The 12,906-nt window shown below is 42.8% G+C and overlaps 1 protein-coding gene across 1 annotated transcript in view; it reads left to right on the plus strand.

Annotated features, from left to right (window-relative positions):
- Positions 1 to 12,193, plus strand: part of KCNK12 (potassium two pore domain channel subfamily K member 12) — a 28,454-nt gene extending 16,261 nt beyond the window's left edge. The window contains exon 2 of the mRNA XM_085054602.1: positions 1,202 to 12,193. Coding sequence (XP_084910728.1) covers positions 1,202 to 2,097 — 896 coding nt within the window. The 3' untranslated portion in view covers positions 2,098 to 12,193. The remainder of the gene's footprint in view (positions 1 to 1,201) is intronic.
- Positions 12,194 to 12,906: the final 713 nt, after the last annotated feature.

Genomic DNA, 12,906 nt, shown 5'->3' on the forward strand with positions numbered 1-12,906 from the left:
CATGTGGATTTTTCACAAACCTTTAATTTAAATTGGATATGGTTATTTATTCATGGGACATAAGCAGTCACCTCCATCCTGTCAATATGCTCTTTGCCTGAGCCACCAAGTGATTTTATGGGGAAGGATAGCAGAACAAGGGCAATACCTACAGAAAAGAGTTTCAGAAGAATCTTCCTGAGATAGTATGTGAAATCTTTTTCATTAAATAGCTGATACCAGCAAATAACATGGAGTAAACTTACTGTATTTATTTGTATGCAAATTTAAGTTCACTTTTGCTGTTATTTAACCATCTGTAGCTACAAGGCATTACTGCTTACTTATAAAACTGTATGAGTAATGTCATAACAGTACATAATATTACAATAAGTAATTCTTACAAAGAAGAGGTGAATTAATATTGTTGCTGGGTCTCCCCAGTGTTTGTATACCCTGATTTTTCTATTTAACGGTGCAGCAGTGTTTTTCCCTGCTTATTATTTTATTATTATTTCCCTGCTTATTATTTTATTTAATATTTCCGTGCTTATTGTTTCCTGCTGTAAATATCCACCTGCATGTTCCCAATGCCCCCAGTCTGCCAGGCAGCTCTGCAGCATGATGGCTTTTCCTTCCCTCTGTGATGATACCAGGTGAGCTAGTCACAGGTGGGATTTGGAAAAGGCTTTAAGGTGCTGCTTTTTCTAAAACAATATTCAATATTTGGGGGGTATGGTTTTTTTTCCTGTTATACAACCTGAAAACTTCCATCTTCTCAGCAGGAATGGTATAATCAGACCCCTGTAACACAAATGTTACACTGGGTTGCAGCTTGTGAACAGAAAACTTAAACTTTCCATGGGGTCCTGCTGACTGACACATGTGGGAGCAGGGAAATGGCCTCTTCACCTCATCCCACCTTGAAGAGGTTTGGGCTCAGTGAGTCTTCCATTTGCATTTACAGAGTGGTGTTGTTCTGTTAATACAGAACTGCCTTTCATCTCGCAAGAATTTTTTGCTCGCTTTTGAGTTTTAGTCAGCTCGTTGAGCTTTCTGGTGCCTTCCTTCTTTACCAAACTTGGTTTTGTGTTAGCCTAAGCTGACTTAGAGGTAGCACTCCTTTTGTCCAGCGAGATGGGAGCCTTGTTGAGGTACACTTGTCCTGAGCTTATGCACAAAAACCTGTCATTAACATTGCCCGTTTATCTCCACACTGTAGGTTTTGGAATGACCACACCAGCAACCGTGGCTGGAAAAGTATTCCTCATTGTTTATGGCCTTTTTGGGTGTGCCGGGACTATCCTCTTCTTCAACCTCTTCCTGGAGCGCATCATCTCCCTCTTGTCGTTCATCATGAAGGCGTGCTACGAGAGACAGCTGCAGAGAGGTGGTCTCCTACCTCCCAACTTCCAGACGAGGCCGGCTGTGTCTGGGGTGGGCAGCCTGGTGGGCTGGAAGCCATCCGTTTACCACGTGTTGCTGATCCTGGGAATTTTCGCCGTTACCCTTTCCTGCTGCGCCTCCGCCATGTACACGGCAGTGGAAGGATGGAACTACGTTGACTCCTTGTATTATTGCTTTGTCACCTTCAGCACCATCGGCTTTGGAGATTTGGTAAGCAGCCAAAACGCTGCCTACCAACATCAGGGATTATACAGATTCGGGAACTTCGTATTTATATTAATGGGGGTATGTTGCATATACTCCCTTTTTAATGTCATCTCGATCATAATCAAACAAGTTTTGAACTGGGTGTTGAAAAAATTGGAATGCAGATGTTGCCCAAAGTGCCATAAATCCAGTAGCCGCCTCAGCCGTCGCAACGCCATCACCCCAGGAGCTCGCCTGCGCCGCCACAACGTCGCCATGGACGCTGAAGGACAGTACGACAGTGACACCGAGGGCAGGAGGCTCTCTGGAGAGATGATCTCCATGAGGGAGCTCACGGCATCCAGTAAAGTCTCCCTGGCCATTTTGCAGAAGCAGTTGTCCGAGACGGCCAACGGCTACCCGAGGAATGTCTGTATCAACACGAGACAGAACGGTTTCTCTGCCGGGGTGGGGGCTCTGGCCATCATGAACAACCGCTTGGCAGAAACGAGTGATTCTAGGTAGAGATTTTGGAATTCCTTTCGTTTCTTAAATAAAGATAAAATGGCGGTTAGGGTGGAAGTACCACTGTAAACTACTGGAAAGTTTTAAATTTCAGAGACAGCCTTGGTATTCATTGGTTGTTCAGCATTTTACTTTCTGGGGGTTTTATAAGTTTTCTCTAATACACAGTGAGATCTTTACCATTATGTTACAGTTTTCCCCTAAGGGGGTTTTAAGCGAGACTTGGATGTCTTTGATGCAGAATGTGGTGCAATTATAGAAGGATGGTGTGCATGGTTAGGATGGTGTCAAAACCAATATGCTCTTCTTCAGTGCAGAGCCTGAACCCAAAATCTGTGTTCGAATGCATAAAACAGGCAAGTTGGGCTCCAGATTCAAACACGGGGTTGGTAAGTTTTGGTTAAACCAGTATCCCACAGTTTGTTGAAGTCTGGATCTGGCCCTGAGCTTTGTACTTGATGCTCTTCAGCAATTCCTCGTAGCAGGCCAGTATATGACACACACGTAGGTGGCTGTTGTCACACCAGCTTTAGGGTGACTGTGCTTCACTTCAGTAATCCCACTGACTTCAGTGGCAGGTGGTGGAATGGGCTGAACTCCCCTTGTACAAATAATGGGCTTTAGCCAGTTGTGTCTGAAAGACAACCTGCCACCTAACTCTTAGAAGTCAGGGGATTATCAAGGACCATGTTAAAGTGTGCAAAACTGTTCCTACCTACTGAATAACAGAAAACAGGCAGTTGTAATCTTCAGAACTGACTTCATTTAATGCAAGAGAAGCCAGTATGCACCTCTGGTGTCAAATGTGTGCATCACCACAAAAATGCTTATTTCATTGCTTTCTCATTGAAATAAGTCACTAAAATGAATGTAGGCTCTCTGATGTCCTCAATTTGCATCTTTTACTTCTGCAGTATTTTTGCAGAGATTCATGCAAATCATTTCCCTGCAGTTCTTTGAGGACCCCAACCTGTACTTGTTTCCCACAACTCTGATTGTGCAGATTATACAGAAGAACATTGCTTTGGAGTTCCCCCAGAAACTGGCTTTCCCCAAAATGTTGATACCAAGTAATAAATTGGCCTTCAGTTGTTGCTGCTACTATCTTAAGCCATATTTCACCTGTGCTAGCCCAAACCACCAAAGAACCAGAAGGAAACCTGGTCTAGAGTGTGTAGTTTAGCATGACAAAAGGAGACACAGGATTTGCTGCAAACCTCTTTCAAAATACATGCATAGCTCTGGATCATTTCTCTAAATTCTCTCTACTACACTGTGAAGACGATAAAAAGGCTTCTGCTGATTCCAAGCAAGAAACAAAACTTAAGCTTATATTCTGAGAAGCCACCAGTGGCCTTCTCTTGGAAACTTATTAGAAAATTGTAAGCAAGACCATGAGTAGTAGGTTGGTCATTGAATAAATTGAAAAAGAGGATGAAAACAAACTAGGAATATTAGAAATGTTTGAAAATATTTCCATGAAGTTTCATATAGATATTTTGCTCTATTTACTTGCTTTACTTTGTTTTGCTTGGTTTTGGGGTAGCCATCATTTTTTCTCTCTTTCAAATTTGTAGCAGTGCAAAGCATCTTGGAATTTAACTTTGAAAACTAACTTCTAATTTGAGGTTTTGCACACTTGAGCCTGCCAGCTGAATTATGGCAGTGAATGTGTCTTTTTCCTAACAAAAAGGAATCAGAGCAGCAGATAAACCATCACACATGGGTCTGTATCACACTGTAAATGTCACAGCTTTTATCATGACGTGTTTGGCCAGAAACAAGCAGTGATGATTGTAATGTGTTTCCAGCTGGTACAGACTCACACTTAAGATTCTGTGGTGTGGTAGGGGCCACATTCAAGACACAGGAGCTTTCTTGGTGCTAGAGAGATGTGTCAGAGTGCCTTCCTGTCTGTGCACTCATCCTCTTTAAAGAGGCAGGAAGAGGTATTTGGTGCTCCTTTTGAAGCCCAGTGAAGGATAAATTTACGCAGGGACAGGTTGTGGTCTGGAAAAGACTCTGACTGCTGGAAGACCCAGTTCAGGAAGGTACCTTCCAGAGACGCAAGGGAAACAGCACAGGCAGGGAACCAAAAGAAAGAAATTTTGTTATTTCCCCTTGGAATTACCCCCAGGGTAAATCTCTTGACTATGATGTTTTATGTGTTTATTAAAAGTGTGAATGGTACTCTGCTGTCTTTGCAGCCAGACCTCACTTAGGGTTGTATCTTGGTGCATTTGCCATCATGGGGACTATTAGAACTGTGTGAAGTGTTACATAAATCAAGGCAGATGGGCTCTGTCCCAAAGGACTTAGGAGTTTGAACAGATACGACCTCCAGCCACAGCAGAATTACCTGTTTATTATTTCACTCATAAAAACATGTTCAAATGCATCAACATTCTGTGAGCTCAAGAACTCTTATTTTTATGGTAACAAATTTGCAAATTAAGGGTTTGTTTATTTTCAGTGAATTGTTTCTAAAGGATAAATATTATAACTATGATTAGGATCCTGTTTAAATTGTAAATTTGTGAATTGTTTTCAATCTACTTATTCCAGCCTGGGAAATACAGTGAAGTGATACGAAATTGTACATACCTCCTCTGTACTTTTCCTGAATCCAGGCAAAGGCAGGCACAGTCTGCTGTAATATGATTTAAATGTTTTCAAGTCTTTTTGGTACCATCAGTCACAGGGGTGCCTTTGCAGGACCCTTTGCAGTTCCTATTGACTCCAGGGGAAGTTGGACCAACTCCTAGAGATGGGCTTCTCAAGGGATTTGGGCATCAGATTGCTGCTCTGTTCACTTAGATCTAATGTTTGCTTACTTCCAAGGTCCTTGATAATCTCCATTCTGCTTCTCCTTAGTCTCAGAGGCATAGAAAGTGCATGCCTAGTTATTTACCAGTGCCCCTATTTCTTGCAGGGCACATATTCTCAGAAGCTGACATAAGTCAACCACAGGGACCCCCAGGACATATCTAAGCCCTGTAAAAATCCCTGAACCCATCTGGCTTAGCAAAGCTCGGTTTATGAGAGGGTCAGAGCACAGTTACCGAGCTGGGTCTCACTGGGGAGCATCTGCCAAAGGGTGACCTTACAGTTCCCCCGTATTCAGTAGCAGAAGTATTTTTCAAGGATGCATGGAAACCAAGCTCCAAATCTCTACTCTTCAGCCTGCCAGCCCTACCAGGGTACCCCTCACCCCCATGCATGAGTGCATTAGCCAATATGACATAGGAGGTTTGAGATCAGTCTTTCCTAGTCCCTTGTGCTCTTCCTTTAGCTTTTTTTTTAAATGACAACTCCTCTTCAAACCTGCCAGGCTTGGGCACCTAACTCCTCTTTTATTGTGTGTGGTCCAGCTTGGATTCTCCAGGGCAGTCTGCTCCATCCATGAATTAGCCCCTAAACATGCACCAGTTGCACCAAGTGCAATTCCTCCTGGTATTTCATTTTCACAGACTAAGCAGAAACCAGCAATACCTGGACACAGGCTGAAGCACAAGAAATCAGAAGGAAATGGAAGGAGCAGAGTGGGACAGTGAAAGCACACAGCACTAGATTGCACTTTCTTTTCAGGTAACTTAGGAGTTGTATTACACTCTTGAAATGGGGGCTTTTTTCAGATTTTATTATGGGTAGCCTTGAAAGAATGCAGTTGACTTAGGTTTTAAAAGTTCATCTTCCCTGATATAACCCCCTCTGCACCACCCTGCAGAACAGCAACAGTTTCTCCTGGCTGGCACAGACCGACATCCCAGCTGCCTGCTGAGCCTGCAGGCAGCACAGACCTGAGCTCAGACCCAGTCCCACAGATTGGTCTTTTGCTGCCTGAGCCCAGGGGGGACATTCAGGAGCAGCAGAAAGCTACAGCAATTGGGATTTCTCTGTGAGCTAGCCCCTAGTGAGAGCAGCAGTGGCACAGATGTGAGCTGCTCGGACAAAGGAGATACCATGTTCACCTGGCACCTGTGCTAATACCTTGCAGATGAAAATCAAACTTTAGGTGAAAATTAGTGAGCAGCAGTGACCAAATTTAAGTGACATCTTCTCTTACCACTGGAGCTCAGGGCAGAACAGTTACAAGGAACAGTTTCTTGTGAAACCTGTAGCATTTGGCAAGTCACTGCATTGACTTCTTGGGGTCTGTGTTCCCTGTGCGTGTCTTGGACACCAAGATGTCATCTGCTTCTCGTTGGTTTCTTCCCATCTGTAAACACAATTCTCATTTTGTGCAGAAAATTCAGATGGCTCTTTATTTCCTTGCAATGCAAAGGACGTCCTTCAGAGCAGGTGGATGTTCAGAGCAATCTCAGTGACCTCGGCCACAGTCGGCAGTGTCTGAGGGATGAGGCTGCGCTTTGCCTGTCTCCCTGCAGAAGAAGCATGGCACAAGTAACTCCCATTACTGCCAGCAAGGCATACAAAGGTTCTTCAAGCAGTTACCAGCTTTGACAGCCACCAGAATTTGTGGTGGAAGACAGGAATCCCACTAGAGTTCTCTGTGACTGCCCTGTGCCGTGCTCAGGTCACCCAGAAATGCCCCTGTTGGTGTAGTGCTGCTGTCTCAGCACAGCTTCAGCCCTGGCCTTTAGTCTTTTCTCCTCCTCAGCTTTCTGTGGGTGAAAATTTGGGTATATTACGACCATTTAACCGTATTTCAGTCATGTCTTGCTACTGAAAGAAAGAATTAAGCAGCAGTGGAGGTCATATAGCCAGGCATGTGGGCTCGGGATAAACCTGATTGGCTGCATGGGATGAATTTATAACTATATGGAAATCAGCTGTAGCAATGAGACCATTCTCACATTTTAGTATTTTTCTAGCCTTTAACTTGAAAAATATTCAGTGGCAAATCATTGCAAAGAGTGTTCAGAGTTAATCTCAACAAAATCATACTTTGCTGATTGCTGGCCTAGCAAATCTGTGGGTATGGCTTCTGCTCTAATTGGATTACTAACGTGCCTTTCCAAACCAGCACATGTTTGCAGTGTTACATTTAAATAATACAATAAATGCTGTGTTACATAATAAATTCAATTAGGACAAATTAGTACTTGACACACACAAAATAACTAATGGAGCGTGCATTGCCCATTGTACAGCCAAGATGCAATTTTCTTTTTTGTGAATATGTCCATATGTGAGCTCAAATTATGCTTTCATGAATGCTAGGAAAAGAGAAGCACTGCGTTGTGGAAAATAAAGGAAAGCATGGAGAATTCCATTGAGATTTGACACAAAGGCTATGCATGTTAGCACATACACAGTAAGTGGTTCATTTTGCATTATAAACATGTTGTGTAGCAGTGGCACAGAGAAAGGACTACTTTAGTTTACATGGCCACAGTCTGAATGCAGCCACCAATAAAGACACATACCTTTTTCCTTTCTCTCTTTGTTTGCTAAATGGGTAACATCCACCCTTTAATTAGAGTATCTCTTTAAACCATCAGAAGGAAAATGCGATTGCCCTAAATTTTGCATCGGCAAAAAGAGGTCTAAGGTCAAATCCAAACTTCCAACTCTAAGGATCCAGAGTGGTGTAGTTTAGCTTTGAAGTGGGACTGCAGATGTGCAGCCTTCCAATGTATTATGCTTGGTCCTTCCCTGGAGAAAAAAAAAGAGGGGGTAAATACGCATACAGTTTATTGCAGAGGCAGTCTGGTGATTTAGCATGAGAAAAAAAACCACAGTAAGTGTGCTGTTAATGAGGACTGAAAAATGTGGGGAAAGGGAGAGGCTTAGGAGTGTTCTCCAGCAGATCCAGCAGAAAACCAAAGACTTCCTTTGCATTCGTTCATGCATTTATTCCTCATCACACAAGGGTGTGACACTGCCACCACCCCAAGGAGCTCCTGCTGCATCGTGGGCTCAACTACCTCGTCTGGAACGTGGAGAGAGGTATTTTGTGAGACACGGGGACGAGGGACCACACACTTACAGTCACCATCTTCATTCAGCACCCTGCCAAGCGCTGATTTAGGAAGACAATTGCCCAGGTTTTTACTGGCAGAGCAGCCATGCTGGTCCCTTACAGTGATGGTCAGTATTTTGGGTGTATCAGAGGTGCAGATTCCCATGCCTCCAAGTCCTCCTACTCCCAGGGCCATGTCATGCCCAGGTGTGTCCCAGCCAGCTCCCAAACCCAGATTTGGCATGAGGATATAGGTGGGTTTGAAAGTGTGTAACATCATCCCAAGTATTTTCAGGATTGGACCTTCAGCAGGTGATGCTTTTTCAAACCTAAGAAATGCAAAGATGTTCCCATATTCTTTTTGTACTTTGCAGACTGTAAGAATACTTTTTAAAGACCGTGAGTCAATGCAAAATTAATGCTTTTATAATAACATACAATAAACAACATGAAAAAATTACTGGTGTTTCTGACAATGTGCAAATCAAACACCAGATTTTCTCAATGGGTATAATTTCCTATTCCATGCAAGTAAAATTGTGTCCTTGAAATTTTTCCATATAGTAACATCCATAGGCTGCACAGGCAGTGTGAGAATTCAGTTCCAATTTTATTGTAAAACCTCAGTATCTGAAAGCACAACATCCAAAAAATGGTTTGGGGATTGTTTGGGGGGCGGGGGTGTTGTGTATGTAAACATTGTTTATTTACAAAAATAAAAATGCTCTAATTCTACATATAAAAACCCATTTTTAGCTCACTAGATTACTACTTTGGTGGATACTCTCAGCAAAAATATTAGTTCTAAATTTCCAGCCAATTTAAATTACTCAAGTCTCAAGATACCTGTTCAAAAGTATTCCTCTTTATTTTGTTTCTTTTTGAAAGGGTGCAGCTTGGTAGATATCTTTTAACTGAGCTGGCATTGCCATCTCCTACTACAAACCTCAATAATTCTACTTCTGCAGTTAATTCCCCTGGTTTTGGTATTTGCTCATTTCTGCAGTGAATATAGAAGGAATGACCAGTTCTGTGCTGATTTTGGTTGGTATCACTTTCCTTTTCATATTGATTGCAAATAGCTGAATTATTAACACCAGCAAATGTTCCCAGACACACCAAAGTCATTAGTCGCTTTTCTGAATATTTTTCTTTTAAAAACTGTGTAAAATCTAAATTCTGATTATCAATTATGTCATGGCTGGAATTAGCAGACTGAGTATTTTTCCTACCAACAGAATTACTCTTCATTAATTCTATGGGGGATGCTAATGATTCGGTTTTATGTAAAAAGACCTGTCTTTCATTTGCCCATTTTGTCTAGTTTCAAATTCCTAAAGTCAGATATAAGTCCCATTTGGAAAACGCCCTGTGCTGTACATTTGTCCTTATGGACAGAGCTTCTAGATGAATTAAAAGCAAGCCTGCCTGATTGCTGCAAACAGAATTGCATGTATAAACCTTCAAAGCCTGAATGTTTGTACCTGTTTGGCCATTGCAAACCGAGGGCATGCTAATTCCAATGTAATTCCAATTCGAGCAAGGAAATATAAATCACAGAGCTTGACTGGCTGCTAACCACTCATATCAAAAAGGCCACACAGCTCCAGTGCCAAGAGTGATGTGCTGACTCTTGATGCACAAAGATGTTGTTTTGTAGGTTGGTTTGGTGGCTGGGAGTTGGCACTGGGGTGGGTAAAGCAGCTTGGCTGGGTGGAACTGGGCAGTTCCCTTGCTGAGCCTCAGGAGATGTTTGCCAGGAGTAAAATTGTGAAAAAGAAAATTCATATGCATTGAGCCTCTCTTGAGAAGCACAGCAAAGTGCTGTAACCTGTGCTAGATTGTTTCTGGCCACCTCTGAACCCTGGGTTGTTCCTGAAACTGGAGTGTTTGGGACACAGGTACAGCTGTCAACTCGTTTTACTCTTTGCAGTGCCTCTGCCCTGGCAAAGCAGTAATCCTACTGTGATCCTTCTTCATAAAATGGGTAGAAAGGTTACCAAGATACCAAGTCTAGCTATATTTGCTAAGAGATCTTTATCAGTAAAAACAAGAAAAATTGTCATACCAGTACAGTGAATCAACAACAAGTAAGCAGTGTTCTGAACAGAAAGTAAGGTGCTAAAATATACAATTGGACCCCAAAGCTCAGGCATGTGTCACACAATTATCATTCTTTTCCAATGCACCATGCACCTGTGTCTTTTGGGAAAAAGCCTTGGTTTCTGCCAGCACCAGAACATGCAAGGCTTATATTTTCTTGATCTGTATGAAAACAAAATGTATTTGAGGACATGCCTTGGTCTGCATTGCACTCAGGAATGGACTTGCCTCCATCCTCAAATTTAAGCATCTCCATGGTCCAGAGACCATGAATACTGGTCCAGTCCCCAGCAGAAAGTGGACAAAATGGCCTGCCTTGGGGTGTCTGTGGTTTTTGGAGAGCAGTTGAATGTCATGGCAAACCACAGCTGCCTCCTCCAGCCAAGCTCCCCCCGGGGTGGGATCCATCCCACTGCCAGGCCCTGGTCTGCAGCCAGGGATTGTACTGCCAGCAGAGTGGTGCAAATCAGCAGCAATGTGCTCCTATCCCTGCCTTCTTAATGGGCTAAAAACATTGGAAAACAGACAGATCATTTTCTATTTTAACAATCAAAAGGGTGTTGCCCATTATTCGCAGCCGACAACCAAGGTGTTATGATTTTCAATTTTCCTGCACTGATCATTCAGTGTATTTGACAGCTGACCTTCAAGTGGTCATGGTTTTACAAAAAAATGGATGGAAAAAACCCAAACAGAAAACCCAAACATCTATTATCAGCATATCAGAAAAGCAAAATAATCATAAATGAGGTGGTAAGGATCTCACATGCAAAAGTTGTGAGCAGAGCTGCCTCTGTCCACAGCAGCCAGATGCTTCCTTGGCAGTGGGAAAAGTTTGGGTTCAGGAGAGCATCAGCTGGATGTTTGGGATGCTGGACATTGCCCTGCAAACAGCTGCAGCACCAAAATGGCACTTTCTGAACAAGTTTCTGCAGCTGTTTCTACCCTGTTAGGGACATTTCTCCTCCCTGGTACTGAAATCAGAGGATGGCAGCAAATGTTACACAAGCAATTTCCTGTCACTGGTGTATATGAGTATTAGCCAGGGACATTTTTAGCAACCAAGAGTAATTTCAGCTGAGTGTTGGTCAGAAAAAAAGGCTTTTTGCCATCCAGAAACAGCTGCAGCAGGTCTCAGTGCTTGACATCACTCAACATACTCCCAAAGAGTTGAACCACACAGAGATTACCTAAATAAGCCAAAAGACATACTAGGGTCTAAGAAGCAAGTGTTCCTGTGGCTTGAATCTGGAGTAACTTACTTGAATTGCAGGTAGTAAATAGCCTAATTAAATAGATGTAATGACTTAAATGCCTGCTGCAAGTCAAAAGGAGATGCATGTATTTTTCCACACAATTTTGGTTGTGTTTACCAAGGTAAGAGGTGAAATGAAGAAATGTAAGTCCTGTAAATCATTGATGGGAAAACATAGATTTTTACTCTCTTTCAGATGATGCTTCCTGGCAAAACATTAAACTGGAATAAATTTCAATAAAGAAATCTGTTTAAACAAGTGGCAGTTTTAAAACTGCTTTAATTCTGGGTTGACAGGAACTTAGCCTCCAACTCATACCATAATTGTGAGTGCTCTAATAGAATCAGTCCCATTTTTGATGCCAGCTCAGGACTTTTCCACTGTAAGATCTTTGAATGAAGAGGACTAAAAGCCATATACAAAGCCAATCAAACACAGATCACATTTCTTCTGGTAGGTTACATATACAGTTTGCAAACAAAAATGGGTATTTTGGGCTTGGCACCCCTTCATTCACAGAAACATGGTTATGGATCCAGGAGGCAGAGACAGCTGATGTGCAGCTGCTTTGCAGAGCAGTGCAGAAACGTTGGCAGACAATGTGTAGAGCTGTTGTTTAATGAGACTGTGGAAGAACCACTGATGGTGTCCAGGGAACATTCCAGTGTGTTTTTAATGCCGTGAAACATGATCCAGTATGAATTCTGTACGTCTGGGAGGATGTCAAATTCCAGGTGACGTTTGGAATGTTGCAATTAAGCTATTACAAAGACTTTTGAAATAAACAGAAGAAAAAATGTTGCCTGGGATGTGTATTCGAGTGCTCTTTTTTCTTTTGAGCATGGAGAGTGGGAGGTGAGGCAGAACCACCTCCCAGCTGAGAGTCCCCCTGGGAAATGTATGGCTTGGAGACCTCAGAGCCATATGGGGAGACCCCACAACTCCCCAGATGCTGAGTAAACTGTGTATGGTGAGCAGAGCCAGGTGGGATAACAATTGGTGTGATGTGCTCCCAGTGTACCCAATGGTCATCTGTTAAATTCTGCAGCTGAGTGATCCTTGGCTTTGCAATAAAACAGGGAGCAGGTGGAAACTGTTTGCTCTGTAAACAGTTACAAGGAACTCCCATATCCCCTCTCCACAATTTCCACTCAAATCAATAGAAGCCATCTGTCCATGGTATTAAGATAAATCTTGGGAATTTTGATATTGACTAGAAAGGCACTTAAAAGATCAATCACACTGTGAACAGAGAAATGTCACTGCAGCAAGCGAGGAAGCTTGCTAAGCTTGCTAGAAAACATGGTGCTGAAGTGCAAACCTTTCTGGTTCATAAACCCAGACAAAGCTCCTATTGCTGTCCTCATCTCCTCAGCTAAATAAAAAAAGCTCCGGTAAGAGCTGGTGCTGGGCACAGGCTCTGGATAGCACCTGCAGCTGCAGTGTCCAGCCAGACACAAAACCTGAGAGGGCTGGTGTGACAGCCCCTGCCTGCCAAAACACACACAACTTGTTTTCTCTGCA

Source organism: Lichenostomus cassidix, chromosome 3 (assembly GCF_008360975.1).
Source record: "Lichenostomus cassidix isolate B80296 chromosome 3, HeHo_3.0, whole genome shotgun sequence".
Lineage (NCBI taxonomy): Eukaryota > Metazoa > Chordata > Aves > Passeriformes > Meliphagidae > Lichenostomus > Lichenostomus cassidix.